This window comes from Myxocyprinus asiaticus, chromosome 31 (genome assembly GCF_019703515.2).
Source record: "Myxocyprinus asiaticus isolate MX2 ecotype Aquarium Trade chromosome 31, UBuf_Myxa_2, whole genome shotgun sequence".
In the NCBI taxonomy this organism is placed as follows: Eukaryota; Metazoa; Chordata; class Actinopteri; order Cypriniformes; family Catostomidae; genus Myxocyprinus; species Myxocyprinus asiaticus.
The window spans coordinates 36,680,966-36,702,818 of record NC_059374.1 but is presented as its reverse complement, the minus strand read 5'-3'; the positions used below and the strand labels follow the sequence as shown (position 1 = coordinate 36,702,818).

The 21,853-nt window shown below is 38.8% G+C and overlaps 1 protein-coding gene and 1 non-coding gene across 7 annotated transcripts in view; both read right to left on the bottom strand.

The window, feature by feature from the left end:
- Positions 1–5,042: 5,042 nt before the first annotated feature.
- On the bottom strand, positions 5,043–5,136 carry trnai-uau (transfer RNA isoleucine (anticodon UAU)). Its single transcript has 2 exons — positions 5,099–5,136; positions 5,043–5,078 (listed from the first exon to the last, which is right to left on the bottom strand). It is a non-coding gene; the product is annotated as a tRNA-Ile (tRNA).
- A 4,562-nt stretch (positions 5,137–9,698) lies between these two features.
- Positions 9,699–21,853, bottom strand: part of LOC127422360 (amyloid beta precursor like protein 1-like) — a 75,625-nt gene continuing 63,470 nt past the window's right edge. For 2 of the 6 annotated variants that reach the window (XM_051665816.1, XM_051665822.1), the window contains 12 exons: positions 20,554–20,867; positions 17,896–18,026; positions 17,720–17,794; positions 17,310–17,468; positions 16,609–16,737; positions 16,156–16,255; positions 15,850–16,017; positions 15,626–15,649; positions 15,425–15,492; positions 14,837–14,902; positions 14,322–14,465; positions 9,699–12,879 (listed from right to left, as the gene is read on the bottom strand). In XM_051665816.1, coding sequence (XP_051521776.1) covers positions 12,778–12,879; positions 14,322–14,465; positions 14,837–14,902; positions 15,425–15,492; positions 15,626–15,649; positions 15,850–16,017; positions 16,156–16,255; positions 16,609–16,737; positions 17,310–17,468; positions 17,720–17,794; positions 17,896–18,026; positions 20,554–20,867 — 1,480 coding nt within the window. In that variant the 3' untranslated portion in view covers positions 9,699–12,777. The remainder of the gene's footprint in view (positions 12,880–14,321; positions 14,466–14,836; positions 14,903–15,424; positions 15,493–15,625; positions 15,650–15,849; positions 16,018–16,155; positions 16,256–16,608; positions 16,738–17,309; positions 17,469–17,719; positions 17,795–17,895; positions 18,027–20,553; positions 20,868–21,853) is intronic. The other 4 variants (XM_051665818.1, XM_051665819.1, XM_051665817.1 and 1 more) reach the window with 4 other exon arrangements.

Sequence of the window (21,853 nt, the reverse complement as noted above, 5' to 3'; positions counted from 1 at the left end):
TTTGTGGTGTCATGGGACGCTTAGAATCACGGCCCGAAAGACATGTCACAGTTGCGGTACTTAAACAGCACATTTGTGCTGCTTAGGTGATGTACTGAGCTGACAGCAGAAAACACACCACAGTTGTGGTGTCATGGGACACTTAGTTGTATGACAAGAAAGACGAGCTGCAGTTGCAGTGCCTGGATGGAATATTTGCACTGCCAACATATTTGCCAGCACTGCACTGTTTTTATCCCAAAGAAGTCATACAGATACCTTACTTACCTGCTACTAAATGTTATTGCCACAACCACAAGCACATACAGTGAACACATATGTTGATAAACTAACAGAGAGCATTACTGAGGAGCTTATGCTTTGAACAGCATCTACAGAAATGAAATGTATCCAAAAACTGAGTAATGAAGCTTGGGATTTCAAACGTTTGTGATAAAGCCCCATTGTGTGAAAGGCCCCATAGAAAGCTTCATGGTCCTATCACTAATAAAATAATTAATAGTTTCAGTGACCCATAGTAATGTGAATCTCTACACTGTAATGATGCCAGATGACTCTCATAATATGAATCATTTAACTTGATATGAAAGTAATACCTTGATTGCTTTGATAATTGCTTGTGTTATAGAGCAATCATCATTGTACTGTTAATGGAATACAGAAATGTAATGAGCAATGCCTAACGCAAGTGTAAGAGGACACGTAGCAGCAGATGATACTGCCCCTTTAAGAGAATGTGGATGTAAAAATATGAGTCAAGAACGCTCCGTTATTTAACGTGCGATGGGAGCGACCACGAAACGTGAGAGCATTTCGTTATATCCATTTCTTTATTTAATGGAAATAATCAGACCCTGTACAACGAGAAATATTTCTGATGACATGCATGAATATTGTACCTTGATTCCCCGATGAGGGGTACACTTGGGAATGCAAATGCTGAGTGAACAGATCAACATTTGTGAACTTAAGCTCAGTTACACATGTGCGCTGCTGCCACGCTGCATCATTCACAATCGTCAAACATGATTGGTGAGAATCGAGTGCTCTAGTAAAATTAAATATTGCCGCTTGAAGCAATATTGATGCATTTGGGAATATGCTGAACAGAGAAATGAGAACATTAAAAGCACAAAGCCTGAAACTCCATCTTCTACCAGCTATTTGAAATGATGAATGTTCCCCAAAAGAAGAATAGGGTAACACTTTATTTTGATGGTCCCCCTAGAGATTTTCAACTGACTATAAGTGACTTATCAACTGACTTGCAATAGCTAGTAAACAGTGTTTCAACAAACATTCAGTAGACTTTCAGTAGTCTGTATAACAGCAAAATAAGAGCTTATCAACTGACTTGCTATAGCTAGTAAACAGTGTTTCAACAAACATTCAGTGGATCTTTATTAATGACCTACTGTTATAATTGTTGAGAACATCATTTCATTAAAATTGTTGGACAAAACAATGACTTCTGTACATTTATATTTCTTTTACATACATTCTGTGTGCTGCTATTCCTGTGTGTTATTATCAGTATTGGTATTTACCATCTGTTGATAGACTATTTAAAAAAAGGAGACATATAGCAATCAGTTAACCATATTTCTTAGATGTTCACTTTATTTTGATTGTGCCTAGGTAACGATAGATGAACAGTTGATACTACCTTAAAGTAAAGTGACTCTGTACTGATAGGAAATTCATATGCAACAAACAGTCAGTAGAGCATTTCCAGAAAACTTTTGGGTAATTAAAGGTGAAATAAGAAAATGAGCAGGTAAGCAAAGAAATGTAAGAAGGTTATTAATAAAGATCTATATACAGGCTACTGAAAATCTACTGAATGTTTGTTGAAGCACTGTTTACTAGCTATAGCAAGTAGACTTTCAGTAGCCTGTATATAGATCTTTATTAATGTTCTACTTACATCATTGTTGAGAACATCAGTTCATTAAAATTTTTGGACAAAACAATGACTATGAATAGTGTTATTATCAGTATTGGAATTGACCATCTGTTGATAGTCTGTTTGAAATTCAGAGAATACTGAATGTCTACTGAATGTTTGTTGAAACACTGTTTACTATAGCAAGTCAGTTGATAAGTCACTTATAGTCAGTTGAATATCTGTAGGGGGACTATCAAAATAAAGTGTTATCTTAGTAAGGGACTAAGAACTTAGCGCAAGGGTATTCAATTAAAGTTCCAAGAGGTCTCTACATTTCCTTCCCAGCAAAGGTCTGGATAATAATATGTAGCTTACATGGTCAGTAGTCATATGTAGGGCTGGGCGATAAAATGATCTCGATATTTATCTCTATTAAAAAAACTCCACGATATCAATGATAAGCTTTTGAGTAATTTTCTATATTTAGCCTGTGTTCTACATCTAGAGACGATCAGGTGCATGTTGTCAAATACGCAAGCAGTTCAGCTTTCTTATCGTACATTTCCACTGGTGTGTGGTGAGCGAAGGTGAGTGAGCGCTTTCAGTTTCTTCCTATGGAAGCCGAGCGCCACGCTCGCGAGGTGGATTGTAGAATTGACAGCAGCAAGGGGCAAGCTGTTTCCTAGCTTTGGGACTGTATGAAGTTGCTTATGTCCCCGCTACGCCAGTCACCGCGTTCCTGGTCCGGACCCCAGATTGATTCCATCCGGACTGCAAGACATCATGACGATGGTTGCACCCTCATCGTCTCTAGTGAGCAGCGTGACAAAACAACAGTGCTGGTTACATCATATCTGATCTTTCTGCACTGTATTCTTGAATATTTTCTCTAGCGCCGAACACGCTTCATTTATGCCCTTCATTAGAGCGGGCTCTGCACACATAAGGCACCACATAAAATACCAGGGAAAAGGTTTATTCTGTCAGCGTCCCTGCTGTAGATACATTTCAGGGCGCCCATCATTTATACCTAAATACAATAAAGGCAAAAATATTATCAAATTCCCTTCAACCAGCCACAGTATTGGAGGAGTGAATGCTTCCCTCCGCTGTGCCGCTGGTTCTGGGGTAGTCGCCAAAAGTAAGCCAAGCACACCATCTAGTGGTTACAGGTCACGCTGCAGGCAAGAGCTATGCATTAATCCCTCTGTCTGCCTGTCTGTCGGCTTGGCAGCAGCTGTAGGACATTTCGAACTGGGTTCTTTGAACAATAAAGCATGGTTATGTAATTCAATTCAGGCGGGCTCCACCGGTGTTCAATGGGGTTGTTCCGACAGATGTTTCTGTTTGGGAAGCCCCGTTTTTGATTTGGGAAATTCACTATCTCTTAGAAAAAGGAGCAATAGAGGAAATTCCCCCTTCTCAGAGAGAATGCAGCTTTTACAGCCATTATTTTCTGATCCCGTCCCATTCTGTATTTTGAGAAGTTTGAATTTCGCTCTAATGGAATGTCATTTCAGAAGCAAATAATGTCAAGTGCAGCCAGGGGACTGGATTGTGATAATAGATTTGAAGGACATTTATTTCCATAATCAGATTGCGCCGAAGCACAGGCGAAGCACAGACACTCTCTCAGATTTATTTTCAGGGGGTAATTTTGCATCCTTCTGTTCGGACTTGCACTGGCACCACGCACTTTCACAAAATGCATGGATGCAGCTTTGATGTCCTTGAGGCTTCAAGGCATCCGTGTTTTGAATTATTTAGACAATTGGTTGGTGTTTGCCCACTCGGAGGCTTTGGCTGCCCAACATTGAGATGTCATTCTCAGCCATTTTATCCAAGGCAACAGACTCTGTTTCTAGGGGTGGAGCTGGATTTGCGAGCGATGCAGGCGCGTCTGTCTCCAGTTCATGTTCTGTCATTTCGGCAGTGTCTAGCAATGTTCAGAGTGGGAGGTATTCTCCCTGCGAGAAAATTTCACAGGCTTTTTGGGCTCATGATCATGGCTTCCACTGTCATTCCCTTGGGCAAGTTGCATGCGAGACCTTTTTCAGTGCTGAATGAACTCCACAAAAGGACTTCAACCACTTACAAATGCGTTCCTTCTCTTCAAAGTGACACATGTTTGTTACTCTGTTAACATGTAAACAGACCCTCCTTTTGATGTCGGGCGTTCCGTTGGGACAGGTGTGTCGCCGCAAAATTATATTGACAGGCGCCTCCTCCACAGGCTGGTGTGTTGTATATGAGGGTCATCCAGCCTATGGGGTTTGGACGGGCCAGTGGAAATATTGGCACATTAACTGTCTGGAGATGTTCACGGTGCTGCTGGCATTAAAGATTTTCCTCCCAGAGATTCAGGGCAGCCATGTCCTCATCCGGTCAGACAACAGGACGGTGGTGTCCTACATCAATCGCCAGGGAAGAGTGCGTTCTCATGCCGTGCTGAGACTGGCAAGTTGCATTCTTCTGTGGGCACAGGACAATGTGCTGTCTCTACAAGCCATGCATGTCCTGGTTGAATTTGGGGTCAGCTCTCCTGTCCAGACAGAGCTTGATATGCAGGGAGTGGACATCCTAAGATTATGGAACAAATCTAGAGAAGGTTCAGCAGAGTGGAAGTAGACCTGTTCGCTTCGAGCGAGATGTCACACTGTCCCCTCTGGTTTTCCCTCTCACCCCTGGCACCACAGGGCATCGATGCATTGACACATCAGTGGCCGACAACACATCTTTACACGTGCCTACCAGTCAGTCTGCTGCACTCAGTTCTGCAGAGAGTTCGGAAGGATTGGGTTCGGCTTCTATTAGTGGCACCGTTTGGCATCTCAAGTATGGTTTTTGACTCTGGTCTTTCTCCTGGAGGAAATGCCTTTTAATTAATTTTTTTTTTATAATTAATTTTCTTTATTTATCACACATTATACATTTGCACATATACAGTGAAATTCTTCTTTTTCACATATCCCAGCTAGGCTGGGGTCAGAGTGCAGGGTCAGCCATGATACAGCGCCCCTGGAGCAGATAGGGTCAAGGGCCTTGCTCAAGGGCCCAACAGTGGCATCTTGGCGGTGCTGGGGCTTGAACCCCCGACCTTCTGATCAGTAACCCAGAGCCTTAACCACTTGAGCTACCACTGCCCCCAAAACTCTGCTCCAGGTGAGGCTCGAACTCACAACCTCGGCATTGCTCTGCTTTGTACTGCTGTATAAGTACCGCGCGCTAACCGATTGCGCCACTGGAGCCTTGGGATATTGCACTCAGAACAGACATGCTGTCTCAGGCTTGGGGCAGCATTTGGCACCCCCGGCCAGACTTGTGGAAGTTATGGTTATGGCCCCTCAATGGAGCACTATTTTTAATTATGGGTTGTCCCCCACTTTGATTGATACCATTCTGAATGCTAGAGCTCCATCAACTAGGAAGCTCTATATGATCAAGTGGAATATTTTTGCTTCTTGGTGTACAGCGCAAGGTGAAAATCCCTGTCGGTACAGTGCTGGATTTTTTACAAGTGTTTTGGGGTCGGGGTTGCCCCGGCAACACTTAAAGTCTATGTTGCCACTATAGTATGCGCTTATCAATGGAGTCTCTGTCGGTAGACATTCTCTTGTTTTATGCGCGAGGTACGCAGGCTTAGACCTTTTCATCCCGTCTGTGTTCCTTTATGGGATTTATCTGTTGTTTTATTCAGACACTTTAGCTCACTTGTGCACCGCTATATGCTTGCCACATGGGCATAGACAGTTGGCAGCTACTTTTCACATGGCGTCAATTTATATTGTTCCCAATGCGATTACGCAGCTCGAGTTCCTACGAAAGGGAACGTCTAGGTAACATGAAACGTAACCCTGGTTCCCTGAGTGGGAACGAGACACTGCACAAGCTGGCCATACTCTCTAGCAGCTGCATAGGCTCATGCCTTCGTGCAGAAAATCTGACTCGATGGTCCAAAGCGAGTGCTTTTATGAAGCAGCTCCCTAGGGACGTCGCTTAAGCGCCACCAGCCAATAAGTTGGCATGATTGAAGTGCTTCAGACCACATGACACTCAGGGTATGTCTCAATGTGATTACACAGCATCTCATTCCCACTCAGGGAAACAGGGTTACGTTTCACGTAACCAAGACGTTTTCCCCAGGAGGTCTCCCATCCAGATACTGATCAGGCTCAACCCTGCTTAGCTTCAGTGGGCAACCGGTCTTGAGCTACAGGGTGATATGGCTGCTGGGCAATTAAACACTTGTATCATGAAAAAGTGCAGTGTGTCATAGCTGTCTGAATATGATCAGCCAGGTCCAATTTACCTCTGTGGGTGTCGAAATAACGAGCATTTACAGTGACAGAAAAAACACCTCAAAAGCATTTTCATGTAGTAAAGGGGTGGTATAGACTCACACCATCACCTCTTGGGGAAAAATACTTTCTGTGCTCCCACACGTAATCCAGTTTGATCGACTCTTTTCAGTACACTTCAATACAAACAGGAAGTTAGATGACAAAATTCGGAAGAGCAGAGCGCAGAAAAGGGGTGGAGCGGAATAAGGTGAATAAAAGCAACAAGGCACCTGAGATAGTGCAAATTGTGAATAAAGTCACAGCTGAAAGGGGTTGCAGGCAGGGGTGTAAAGTAATTGAGTAAAAATACTTAAGTATTTTTTTGGGGGATTTGTACTTTACTCAGTTGCAATTTAAACGGAATACATGTACTTTTACTTAATTGCATTTCCAAAGAATTTTTTTTACTTTTTACTCCTTACAATTTTATTTAAACTTGAAAATTACTCATTACATTTTTGCAGATCATTTTCTTTCGTCTTACTGGACTGAAGCCACCTTTTCACTGCATCCGACAAATGACAGATTGACAAGCGACTGAGTGTCACATGGTGGCTGTGTGGAGTTCTAATCATCTGTAGAGGCAGAATTTCGGATCTAATATGAGCTTCGGATATGCTCAAATATTTGTGCGACTAGCCCATATGTGACCACCTGACTGAATGTGATGCATTCATTCAAAACTATGAACACGAAGTGAGAAACACTGACGGTTTTTGTCCTAAACTTTATTCTAAACACCTGCTACTTCTACAGATTGGACAGTTATGAAATGATCATTCACATTGCAAATATACAGTATATAAAAACAAAGGGGTTTTGTAATTAAATGTGTACATCATTTATTTCTACACTTGCCTTCATATTTAAATCATATCTATGAATTTGAACTTGAAATATTATTGTTGTTGTTTTTGTTAGGGAACTATTAAATTAAAAAAAATAACTATAAAACCAGCAATGATAATGACGATTATAATGGTAATAAAAATGGAATCTGAGTAAATATTAATTATTTTATTGTATTCATCCATCTGCTCAACAGCAAGATTTGGTAGCAAACCTCAGAAAACAATTCACAAAACCAAAAACATTACTAACTTTCTTTAAAGCTTATTTTTAATTATTTTTTATTTACTTTTTTATGTTTCTCTAGGTCTCAAGGGGCTGGATGCTCTGACATCGCGATTTGTGAGTGCCTTCTCTCATGCTACGAACAGTGCGTGACTGTGGCAAAACCCAAAACCCAAAACCTTAAACCTAAACCTAACCAATAGTATCAGAAAAAAACACAATTTCTGAAGCGACCATGTCATTTTGTGGTGCTTGTGCTTCTATGACACTTTCGGCTCACGTTTTGACTCACGTGCTTTCAGTACTCTTACCGGTCCTTTGTATCACATATGCAACACTCTATTAGCTGAGCTTCCATGCAATCTGATCACACTTAAACAAGCTTGTAAATGTAGTTGGTTTGTTAAATTGAGTCATGCGCTATTGTAAAAGTGTTTAGATGTCATAAGATAGCATTGTGCGAGGAACAAATTGAAAAGTAAGTGTTTATGAACTGATAATCTGCCATTTTACTCGAGATTTGAGTGAAAGGGATTCAAATTAATTATTAATAATTTAGCACCTCTAGTGTTCATTCCACCAGGAAATTGCCGTGTTATGTACAACAGTCCACAGAAAGATCATTTTGCAAAAATGTAGTTATTGTAACATGATTTTATGACCAGGTTGCAAAAGATTGAATTCCCAACATCCTCTCTCACACAATCTTCTCTCTTGATTTCATTCTAGCTAGGAAAAAAGTAACTTTTTACTTTTTAATACTTAAGTACAATTTAATGTGAATTCTTTTTTACTTTCACTCAAGCATGTTTTTGGCTAGATACTTGGACTTTTAATTGAGTAAACTTTTCACTCAGTATCCATACTTTCACTTAAGTATACTTTCTGAGTACTTTTCACACCCCTGGTTGCAGGCACTCTGCTTCGTGTTATGCCAAACAAAGCCCTTCAGCCATGACTATATTTACAATATAGCACAGCCTCTCATGCCTTATTGCTTAAATAAAGCACAGCTGTTGACCAATCAGCATCCAGGACCAGAACTATCCATTTTATAAATGGTTTTAACACACATTCCAGCCAATCAGAACTGAGTATTAAGGTAGAACATGTTATAATGTAAAATAATTGGGAGTTAATAGTTAATTGAGATAACCTATGTCTTCTTTGAACCTTAAAGTTGAAATGTGTATATATATTTTTAATTTTGATACTTTCTCTTATCCCAGCTCAATTTGCAGAGACAACTACAAGTAAGCTACCTGTATTAGGTTGTTTCCACCAAAAAGTGAAACTGTGGCTCAACCAATGGAATGAGTTTGGGGCTGGATGGCTTACTGTACATTTGATGTAGATAATCAGACACCACATTCGGTGTTTCCTGTCTATGTATGTACTTTCCCCTTACCTAGCTCATCTCCAACCTCAGGCTGTTCTTCTCTAGCTAATTGTGGCAGATCAAAAAATGTGTGCAACTTTTTAGATTCTGGCCCTGCTTGTGTGGTGCACTGTTTCAGGCTACGTATGTTGTTGTTGGTTCTTTTTAGTTTAAATGGCTGTAAATGTTTCCAGAATGGAAACATTTACAGCCATTTAAACTAAAAAGAACCAACAACAACATACGTTGTGAGTACCCTGAAACAAAAATGTTGTACTGTGTTGTAACATTGTAAGCCGTATGTAAATAAGGCAGTTTCAAAACTACTTGTCTTTACTTTGTTCTTTTCTTATTGAGAGTGGAAGTTTTTAATTGTGTGACAGAAATAGATGAAGAGTGGATGCAATTCAAAAGGATTTTTTTTCTCTCTCTTTTAAGCTTCTTAAAAAAAAAAAATTGGAATAGATCAAAAAACAATAAAAAGAAGGACTGACAAATAAAACAATTCAGTCATATTTGCATAATTGTTATTGTCTTCACTTTGTGTCAATTAACAATATTCCGCCAGCTTTGAAAACCAAAGCTGTGGTTGTGTGTTTCTCTGACAGGATATGCAAAGAGCTTCTGCTCCTATGACAACGCTTTAGTTAGCATTAGAGTGGTTTTAGTCACATAAACAATGGCAATAGCTAAAAAAATAAATTAAAAAATAAATTAAATAAATAATGGTAAAAGAGAAACCATTAAAAGGAAACTCAATGAGCATGGCCAGTTCACATCTTTTAGATAAATGTATTATTTTGTTATCTGACATACTAAAATGTTTAATAACAGCTTGTTTTCTGCAGTGGATTAAGTAACACAGACATCACATGAAGCTCTGTTCTGTTTACGATAACTTCCAACACACACACACACACACACACACACACACAGACACACACACACACAGGCAACAATGAGGCTTTTTCCACTCTGTAATTTGTTAAAAAAAAAAAAAGTTAAAAGCATAGTCAAATTCTGTGGGTCATTTATAATTTTATTATCATTTTAATGCAAGTACAACAAGCCAGATCAGTTCACAGATTGCTTGCTCTTTCAATCCATGTCAATTGATTTAATTAAAACATGACACATTGTTTAACCTTCCAATCATGTCCAGAACATGTCTTTGGTGAAATTCAGATTTATTAGCAATCAGCTTATTTCTCTGCATTGGTTTCGGTATTTTAATGACATCTGAAACACAGACCAATTCTGTGAAAGCCTTTGAAGCACCAGTTTACCAAATTTCCAAAATGACATTTACATTATTAAGCTGAACCTTGAATATTTTAATATGCTATTTATCATTTGTAAGATAACATTGGGGCATATTGGATGTTAAAAACATTCCAGAATAGATCTTGGCTAAATGTGTTCCCATCTTATTGGCTTTCACTTTATTTATTCTTAATTCGGCAAGACATAAAAAAAAGAAAATATAATAAAAAAAAACAAAAAAAACAAAAAACAAAAAAACGATGACCTCTAGAATGGACTAGAATGAATCAATTTGGATACAGTTGTGCTTGGTTTCACACCCCAGATAAATAGTTGGTTTAATTTTAAAGCATGATGTTAATCAGACCCATTCAATGTTTACAATCCAATGCAGGATACTCCAAATCTACAGAATGACCCAAACTCCAATTAATATTGACTTAAATAAAAAATACATATAATTTACATCCAAAACACAGCATTGAAAAAGGCAATAATGCAGCAGTTAAAACATCCGTAACTTTGTTTACATTTCTATTGGTTTAGGATAAGAGAGGGAGGGGTTGCCATATAGAGGAGGGGGTCATCTCAGCCAAAAGAATATATACATACAAACTTAAATTTTATCCCTACAGAATACACTGTCCTAAATCTTCCTGATGCTGATAAGAAATCTTGGTAACACCTTACATAAAAAGTCCTAAATTAGGGCATCAATCCACATCAATGGAAGCTTGAAACTCATCACAATTCATAAATACTCGTCGCAGAGCGATCAAAACAATAGCAGGTCAACTGAAACCAGGCCACTATACCATCACTTTTTTGTTTTACTGTAAGTGTCATGAGCATATGGTGCCATGTGTCGAATTAGGCCAGTCCAACCTGTTATAATACATGCCTTATACGTACTGTACAGTATGCCTCAAGAAGATTCCATCTAATAACATGATACAGAAATGTGGTAATTTCAGAATAAATTAACAGATGTATTCTGTGGGTTATTGTCCAACAATGTAGTGAGTACCTTGGGCATTCCCATGTGTTCCAAAAGGAAAAAAGGAAAACAAAAAGGCAATGTAACCAAATACAAAAAACATGCCATAATTGTTAGTGTCTCATACATCAGAAAAACAAAAAAACAAAACAGTATATTTATGAACTAAAATAAATATGTGCTAAGATTTCACAGGATGGAATGGTTAGAGATTGGTTTATATAAAAGTGTTGTTTTGATTTGAAGTTATGAAAAAAAAAAAAAAAACATTAAAACGTACTGGGACCACATTTTGGTTTCACTTTTACTGATATGTCATGTAATATAACAGAGAATGATACTGTGTTCTCCTCAAAAATGTATTCTTCCTTTTAACAAAAAGATTCAGAGCAACAAATGTTCTCTCTACAACAAGCTAACGGTAAAATTGTTGCATTTATGTTATTGTCACCGAGACAGACACCCAAAATTTCTATCATACTAAAAATATATTAGACAGACAACTCAACAACCCTCTAATATTAAAAACAAACGTATGATGTTTTTTTAGGAGTGAATGACCTTTGAGTACAGCAAATTAAACCAGGCTTTGAACCAGAACTTGTCATTCAAGTTGTACCAAGCATACCACTTTTTAGACATGACAATAAACTAGTATCCGTCATGTAACACAAACTCTCTCTAAATGTAAATCAACTGCGATGAACTACTATATGAAAACTGAGTGCTTAGCAAAGCTAACTAACCTATGCTCTAACTGCATTCTAGAAAACGCTGTGGTGTGTTAGGAGGAACGCGGATGGAGTCTATGTCTACCTAAGATACATTCAGTCAGAAGTTATTGTGTCATTTTCTTGTGCTGGTTTATTCAACAGTCTGTTTTCATTCAGCCATGTTAGGAAATGTTTCTCTTTCGGTGTGAGCAGCACAAGCTCATCTTTACGTCCACACATTGCATCGATACAAATTAATGATAGAAACGTCTATTTTAGTTACGTCTTCAGTTATGTACACGTCATTGTTGCACTGTGATTTTTTCATTTTTATCAAAAAGCAAGAAACAGGACCAACACAAGTACGTTATAGCATCATACACCAAATTTTGCATGCTTTTTCTTTACGTTTATGGACTTCAGATTACTTAGAATTTACTTTTAAAGAAGTAATGATAGAAAATATTTCTACGCTTTTTGGGTAGTATGTGGTACATTTAAAAACACTGATTCAGATAGACATTTCTTATTGTGTGATGGAGACTAATGATCTACCAGAATGTCAGATGGTTATCTATGAATACAAACTTTGTTCTTTTATCAGTCTGAAGTCTTGAAAATGAGTTAAGTCTATAATTAGTTTGTCTAGGAGGGCCTAGCGAACTCAAAAATATATTATTTCATCCATATCACAGTTTCACCATGAAATTAACTCTGCTTTGAAAATAGAAACAATAGAACAAACCAGTCTAGAACAGGTTTAGCTTCTTTGAACCCACAATTCATATGGAAATCATGTGGGGCACCTTTCCAAGATTTTAAATGGCATTTAAGGACACCCAACATGCTTGCCGTGGCCACACCCTCACAAACGAAAGCAAAAACCGGGGATGAGAGAGCTTTCTATGTTCTGCGGATTCTGTTTATTAGTTTTCTCACCTGACGAGAGAGTAGTATGCAAACGTTTTACTACAAACTCCCTATTCACGTGCCGGGTTTGTTGTACATTAACATCGGTCATATAGACATACATACAGTATAAGGGAGATGGGGTTGCCATTGAAACCCAGATCAAAAACAGGAGGCAAGGGGGAGGGCATGGCCTTGTCACTGAAGACTACTCCTCAGTTCATTTGCTCAAAGAATTTGTAAGTGGGGTTTTCATAGCCGTGATTCTGCATCTTATTGAGCTGTCTTTCCTCTGGGGTCAGCATGGGGTCAACCTGCTTGGAGATGAGGGGGAGAGAAAGGGAGATAAAGAGAATAGTTTCAAAATGGAGTGTGAATATAAAGGAATGGTGTTGATTAATGAACAGAAACGTATTTGCCAATCAGAAACAAGTTAGCCTTCAGCAAATCTAAAATCACTAGGGCAAGCACATCTGAACAGGCTTTCCATAGAAAAGACATTAAGATTCTTGCACGTTTGGGTGACCAGTATTAAAAAAGGTATTTTTAAATGTGTAGAACATAATCTCCCATTACATACTTCTTTCTTATTACAATACTTGTTTCTAATTAGACAATCTCTAAATTCTGCTGTCAAATATTTTTTTATAATGTTAGCATATTTGACAGCAGAATTTAGAGATTGTCTAATTAGAAACAAGTACTGTACTGTAGAGTTTAGTGGTATAGTGACATTGTGTAGATATAGGGGCAATACTTATAGTGCAATTTTTTTTTAAACTAATGCAGATAATTTTGAAACAGCAAGATGTTTTTTTTGAGTATCAAATTAAGATAACGCCTATTCAGAATAACTTCTTCAGAAAAAGTTGCACAATTTCCTGTTAATTTCAATCACATTTCATAACATCTCAAGTATTGTATAAACAAATTACTCAACATTGTGACTGGGTCAGTCAGTGTGAGCCAACTTTGAACATTCTTCATAACAAATGTATTCGCACGACTTAAGAAAAACAATGTGTTTTATAGGGGCCTTTAGCCCTAGCCCAAGTGCTAAAACAGTACTGTCTCTTTAAGAATACCAGCAGTCCAGTGAGTTTCAGTTTTTTTTGGTTGGGCACACATTAACAAGCATGGCTTCTTTACCGCATCCGTGCTATTTGTGGTTAGAATGAAATATTTCTATTTTTGTTGTGTCAGATCAACAACTGCAAAAAGGGTATTAAAAGAGACATTGTTCAATGACAAATGGATTGCATGGATCTCTACTTTGAAAACACATTAAACGCAACGAGTCAAACCAAACGTTTACTCTCAACACGCAATGGAAGGATCTCGGTACTTCTTCGCCAATTTACTACTCAATCACTGGGGAGTGAAATTAGAACATTTACCAGCCCATGGATAACCACAGAAATTACTAATGAATCTTCCTTCAGGCCAAAACTGTCCCTGTTAATCAGTTTTCATGCTCTTTTCCTATCAAATCAAAATATCAGAATACAAAACAAGGTAGATATAAAAAAACAGATAGCAGCAGGAAGTTGCCTCGGGGCAGTTGGCTGTTACAGTATGTCCTATTGTGCTCTTTGAAGAAGTAACAGCCAACTCTAATGCAATCACATGGGGTAAAATGTTAAAAAGTCTGTATTTAAACAATGTCATCATATTAAGAACATTGCGGCCTCATCAGGGTTATACTCCTTGTGAGTGCCTTACAAAACAAGCCATTTTAGACTTTCAGCTGAACTCTCACCTCTACTATACCATGGCTGATGGTTCCATATGGCTTACGGCGGACTAGCAACAAGCTGATAGCCATCACCATGGCGATGGCCACAGCAACCACCAGCAGTCCCACCATCGCACCACGGTTAAATGTCTCTAAAACATCTGGCTGCTGTGGAAGAAGAGAAGAAGCTTGAAAAACACCTTCACCTTCAGGACTCTTTATTTGTTTAGCCTTACTTGCATATTTTTACATATCTTTATTTTTGAAAGTAAAATGGCATCCCTCCTTGTTATCTACTGTCTGATTTTAGAGGAATCTTTTCTACCTGTTAAGAGTTGTTGCAATTCAGTAGTCCTACAGTACAATAGGGCACTAAGCATATCTATTAACATTTAGTTAATAAAGTGTCTAAGTTAATTAGCTTGAATATCTGTGCAGATTCTTAAGACCAGTTTCACATATCCTCCGTGAGTGGGGTATTAGCGAGTCATGAGCAGCACGTTATTGTTTCGACATAATGAAAGTATTTAAATACACACCAGCTCATCTCTCTGGATTCCTGGAGACTTGTAGACCACCTGCTTCAGTTCTACAGAGGTGTTGATCTGAGGAACACAGCAACACTTAGAGTTGATTATGAAAATCAGGGGTGTCAAATTCGATTCTTGAAGGGCCACAGTCCAGCAGAGTTTAGCTCCAACCCTAATTAAACACACCTGAAGCAGCTAATCAAGGTCTTCAGGAGTGCTTGAAAATTACAAGGAGGCATTTTGGAGCAGGGCTGGAACTAAACTCTGCAGGGCTGCGGCCCTCCAGGAACTGAGTTTGACACCCCTGATGTAAAGGGATAGTTCCAATTTAAAGTTTTAGCTCAATTTGGCATTAATAAGTATAAATTCTGCATGCATTTTTATTTAGAAACAGATCTGATCAACTGTAACAGTACAGAACTCCCTCTGGTGGTAAAAACTACATAAGCATTTCTGAAAGCCTGGGTGCTATGTGAATTATTTGCACCTCCTTTTAAGTTACTCTAGTAAAACAAAACAAATTGCTGAGTAATACATACAGTATATATTAAATGTGTTGTTTTGTGTCCGTTTCAGAGCAGGGGTTTTTTCCCTTACCTTTTCCTCATACTCATAAGTTGGTCCTCTCTCAGATGTGGTGTAGTCGTACTCATCTACTAAAGAAACTTTGAAAAGACGGAAAGTGACCCCACAGTTATTAAATCGAACATAGTTTATGAACATCAAATAAACATCACAATGATCAATCTATCTAATAAATAATATGTTACTGGAAGTGTGAATACAGCTATGAGTCACCTTTCTTGTCGCTGGGTTGGGGGTCTTCATTGTAGTTAACAAGAGAGGAGAAGAGTGAACAACAAAGTGGGAAATAAAGCATATTTAGCATTAGAAGACTTGTTTAAAAGTTTTTAAGGTTCCTTATATTAGTTGAAGAGTCTGACATGCTGGCATTGTGATATACGTTTAGACAGGCTGGTTGCCCTCCCTTCAATGTATGTGTTCTGTGTGTTATGTAGTACCGATGCGTGGAGGGTATGGACGGTTCTGGAAGGCTCTGTCCTCTTCCTCTTCATCATCTCTCTCTTCCTCACTCTCAGCAGGAAGAAGCTCCTCAGTGGTGCGTGTCTCAGAGAAGGAAGTGGTCATGAGTTCACTAATGTCCCCCCTTTCTGTTCTCACTAACTCCTCTACATACGATGGATGGATGGATGGATAGATAGAATAAGTATAAGAATAAGTGATAGAGAAATAAAAAGATCGTTGAGTCTTTGTTGCACAAAAGGATTGGCATCAAAACAAAATAAAACAAAACAAAGAGATCTTACGGATTTCATCGTGAAGTTTCTCAGCCAGGCCGGGGACCTTATAGAGCAGAGCAAGGCTTTGGTTCATCCTCTCCTCGATCACATGCAGGTGAGTGTACACCTTTAAAAACAGAAATGTATTTATTTGTATATAAGAAGCAATTAATCCTATCATGAAAACAAGATGCAACAATCAACAAGATATTTTGTCAGTCACTTGGTTTTTCTGTTGTTTTGTGTTGAGTAACCCCACCCACACTGAAATCTCATTGGTCTAAAATCCTGCTCCATCTAACTGTACATTATACATCAAATATGTTCTGATTAGCTTTGATTTTATTGCTTTGTGGCAGCAGAAAACTTGTCTTGTTGTTTGCAAATGTGAGCTGTTAAATAAAAGGATGAATGGGAGGGTTGAAAGATATGGATTTGAAAGTGGGCTTTTTAAATTGGATCACTGTGAAAATTTCAAACCTGAAATTTCATCTGCTCAGCTTTTTGCGGGTCGGCAGACTCGATGTGTTGGTAATGACGCAGAGTGTGTCTTCGGTCCTTCTGCTCTGCGGCCATATAACGCTTCAGAGCCTGAAGCACACGGTCCGGCTGTGTTCATGTGTGAGTGAGTAGGAAAAAAAGATAAAGTGAAAAGTGGAGGAGGATTAGAAAACTGTATTACCATATTACATCAACATGCTATCAGCTATGAAAAACAACAAAAAATTACTTAAGAGTATTTTTTTTAAATTACGTAACAGTATAAAAGACAAATAATCAGCCAAAAGATCCTTGATGTACTATTAATGATTGTAATGTTGATTATTAAGATAATGAATTAGATTTTTGATTGCCTGCAAAACCTGTATCTTGCTATGTCAAAATCAAATCAAACAAATAAATTTTAATAGCACCACTTTTATTTGTAATTTTTATTTTTACACTTTTTGGGAAAATCAGCCTTCAAATGGCTTACTAATAGTTGTCTCTGCATATTAAGTTAGGATGAGACATACTAATATAATTCTGTGCCAGTATGGTTCTGCATTAATTGTCTTCTGAAATCATGTTCTTTTGCTTATACTGTGCTTCTAAATTAATACATTTTCTTTTAGTAATTCTTTTGAAAATATTTTATTGAGCTAATGTTTTAACAGCATTTATTAGTTAAAGAGGCAGACCTGTGGTGGGTCGCTCTGCACAGCACTCAGGTAGCTCTCCAGGGCCAGTCTACGGTTATTATTCAAAGTGGCGACCACACGAGCCAGGTGTGTCTCTACCAACCTCTGCCTCTCACCAGCTACTTGCTCCTCAAGAGTCTGTAAAACAGACTGGAAGTGCTGAAGGGAGAGAGAGAGAGAGAGAGAGTTTTAAGTGAATGAATCACTGCTATAACAATAAAGCATTGCATGTGTAGTTTTATTTAGATAGCGAATCCATTTTAAATGTCGAAATCTATTTTAAAGAGACCTTAAATAACACTTTAAGTAGATTAGGAAAAAACAAAATGCTACAAAGGATAGAATATAGCCCCTTTTAACTGTAAAAGTTATCTACTTGACTGAAACTGCTAATATTGTGATTATATTACCTCATTCAATGCTTGGCGGTCTGACTTGGGCAGGTTCTTTGACTGGTTGTCTGCTTCTGCCCACTCCTTCATGATCTGCACACACATGATTTCTTATAACACATAAATGTATGGATCCTATAATTATACACATATTCTAAAAATGTTTCCCATGTGTTAAGTCCCACCTCCCTCACCTCATTGATGCGTTTCATTCGCCGCTCCTCCAGGTCCATTTTTGCACGGAGGAAGTTGGCATGTTCACTGTCATCACCCGGCATCTCAAAGTAAACATCCACGCCATCTGTAGGACGAGGAGTGGGCACTGCTGAAAGAGAGTGAGAGAGAGAGTTAATTAATCATCAACCAATCAATAATTCACTCGATTAATCTATCAAAGAAGGAAAAGAGAAAGATACAGATCACTATAGATCAGTGAGGCTTCAGCAGCATCAATGCAGGGAGTCTGTAATCTTTAAATATTTAGCATTATGTATCTGAGAGGGAGTTAAAGAGGATACATTTCATCTTTAACCTCACACATTCTGTTTAACCTCTGTTAGTGAGCTGGTCAGGTCTGATATTGTACATTTACCAGCATCAGTGCTTCACTAATGAGCCTAATTCCTCTCTGGAGTAAAAAAAACAATATGGACATAATATGCTTTTCTCATATGCTGAGTATTATTCACCGATATAACCAGCACACAATATGACCTCTCTAGTGAGTTCCAGATATTATGTTTGAGAATACATAAACCAGATACACTAAGCTTGTTTATTCTGTCTTTATTGATGCTTTGATTGCCTCTACACTTTTGCTACTGTTATTCTCTGTATATGTGCAATTGGAAGTACTTTATTACAGAAATAAATCAAACCGGATTGAGCTGAATTTGAGGAGGTAGATTGTCTTTTCTCTGACCAGTGACTCCAGAGGATAAACTACCCTTACAAAAAAAGTACTGTGGTGGTGATAACGGGAGAGCGAGATGGGGGGACCGGAGACACCAGTTCGAGAGAGACGCATGCGGCCACGTTGCATGTGTGCGTGTTTGTTTATGTTTGTTTTATGTTGAGTTTTACATTAAAAGTTACGTTGACTGTTCAGCCGGTTCCTGCCTTCTACTTGCCAATCCTTTAACTGTTATAGTGGTGCCCGAAACCCGGGAGGGAGGAGGGATGCGCTGTTGCGGAGTCCTAGCCGCTGCCATCTGCCAAAGGAGCAGCTGTGGCTGTCTGCCTGGGGATGGAGGGGTCGCTGCTGGCCACCAAGAGCCGAAGGAACTGCTGCCATCCGTCAAAGAAGGGGAGGAGTGGTTCCATCCGCCAGGGGCCGGAGGACTCACTGCCATCCGCCGGGGGAGTAGCGAGCTGTCGTCCGCCAGAGGGCGGAGGAGCAGCTGGGGGCGGGGCGACAGCGTGTTCGGGGACCGGCAAGCAATTTTCTCTCTCTCTCCTCTCTCTCTCTCTCTGTGTGTCTCCCGCTCACCCTTTCCCTCTCCCCACACCTCCCCTCGTCTCTCCCCCAGGTTCCCAGGAGGCGGGGTGGACCACTGGCTGACAGAACGGCCGGAAGGGCAGCGTCTCTCCTCCAGAGATGGCGGGGGAGGGGGGGTAAGTCAGTCCAGTTGCAATCAGTGCAATCAACGGCGCTGAATCAGGTGATCAGTGGGAGAGCAAGAAAAGGGGGGTCGAAGATGCCAGTTCGAGAGAGAGACGCACGTGGCCATGTTGCATGTGTGTTTGTTAATATTGAGTTTTACATTAAAAGTTACATTGACTGTTCAGCCAGTTTCCGCCTACTCCTTGCCCGTCCTTTAACTGTTACAGTGATATATATGGTCATACCATTCTACTTTTAATATATACCATGGTACTGAACGATTACCATATCAATATGGTATGAATATATGATGCTACAAGGTACTTCAAAGAATACCATGGTACATGTGCAAAAAAACATGGTATTATCATGCTACATGTCCAAAAACATATTATTACCATGGTACATGTCTAAAAAGCATGGTATTACCAAGGTACATGTCCAAAAACATGGTATTAACATGATACATGTCCCACAACATGTTATTACCATGGTACATGTAAAAAACATGGTATTATTATTATGGTACATGTAAAAAATTTGGTATTAGCATGGTATATGTCCAAAAACCATTGTATTACCATGGCACATGTCCAAAAAACATGGTATTACCATGGTACATATCACAAAAAAAATTGTATTACCATGGTATGTGTCCAAAAAAATGTAATTACCATGGTACATGTCCAAAAACAAGTTGTTACCATGGTACATGTAAAAAGTATGGCATTATTATTATGGTACATGTCCAAAAATATGGTATTACCATGGTATATGTCCAAAAAACATGGTATTATCATGGTACATGTCCAAAAAACATATTATTACCATTGTACATGTCCAAAACATGGTATTACCATGTTACATGTCCAGAAAACATTGTAGTACCATGGTACATGTATTATGGTAGATGTCCAAAAATATAGTATTATCATGGTACTGTACATGTCCAAAAAAAACATGGTATTACAATGTTTATCTATCTATCTATCTACATGTCCAAAAACATGACTTTATCAAGGTAGAAAAAAGTCAATAATATACCAAAGCATTACCATGGTATCAAGTCCATCATGTTCAAAGACAAACATTTTTTCTTTGGATTAATAGGCACCAATAGCTTGTGAGAGCTAAAACCAGGAAGTATATTAGTCAAGTAAACAGGATCAGTTTTGATTTCATGTTGACTTAGATTACAGTACATGCCAAAAACAAAAAATACCAGGTTTTACGCAGACTGAGAACTTACAGTTGTCCATCCGTGTCTGAGGTTGGGTGGAGGCTTTGGCAGTCTTGTCGTAGTAGATGTTGTCCATGTAGTCTTGGGGCTGGAAATGAGAATCGATAGGGTACTCGTACTCCTCTTGGTCTTTTACTGTTGTGGTGGCTTCCTCTTCCTCTGCTTCCTCTACCTCAGCTGCCTCCTCTTCATTCCCTTCCTCCTCCTCTTCCTCTTCCTCCTCTGCCTCTTCCTCCACTACCTCCTCCTCTTCCTCCTCCATATCATCTTCCTCTATGTCAGTCTCGGGGGAGGGACTGGGTGTGGGGGACATCGTTTTCACACTGTTAGAGTGGGAAGCAATTGAAAGTAATGTCTTGATCTTGGTTTAAGGAAGTTACATTAATATATTAACACTCTTTTAACACATTTTACAGTATTAATTGTTGGTCGACATGCATTGTGGATCTGAACTGAATGCAGTAGTTTTTTTATAGTGTTTTGAAATCATTATGTTTACGTTCACAGTCCACAGTGTTTAGTATTCACAACCATATTTGCTGACAGAAGTGACTCTATAATTGTCTGTTCATACAACAGTTTACAGGAGCAGATCGAATACGCACAGGTTCACTGAAATCTCAATATTCGGTTGTGAGTACTGAAAAAATAAAACTTAAATTTAGATGTCCCTTCGGTTACAGAATGCAGTTGTCACTCTCGTTTATAACCAAACTGTGTGTGAACAGAACTGTATGTAACACTGTATTCTTCTGCTATGTGAACGTAGACAATGTGATGCAAGTAACTTGGTATTGTTCCTTTACAAAGTAAAATAAATAAACAATTTAAAACCAAAAAAAGTCTAGCTTAGACAATTAGCCAATCAAAAGAACAACTGCATATAAAGGATTGTTCAACTGAAAAGAGTAAGGTGTTGTTCACAACATATGCGATTTTTGCATCCATCTGCATTGTTTTTTTAATGTAAACAGGCACTGCGTTAAACTGTTTTTTCAGCATCTTGCACATGAGTGCCACGTTTTTCAGACGACGTGTCACGTTACAAAGAACTAAAACTTTTAAAACCATGTCTCGAATACCTGAAATATTTATTAAGTTGCATCAAGCTTTTTTTAACGCAAGAACGCGTTTGGTCTGCGACCCCGTGTACAAATGCGTGGACGTTGTATTTTGGCTTCGCTATATGCAAAGCATAATTTAAATTAATTTAAACTGGCTGATCTCAGTTCAGAAGACTCTGGGCTGTCAGTAAAGGGTTAAACTTTCTATGTGCAGAGTCATGTGACAAAATAACATGGCGGCGATC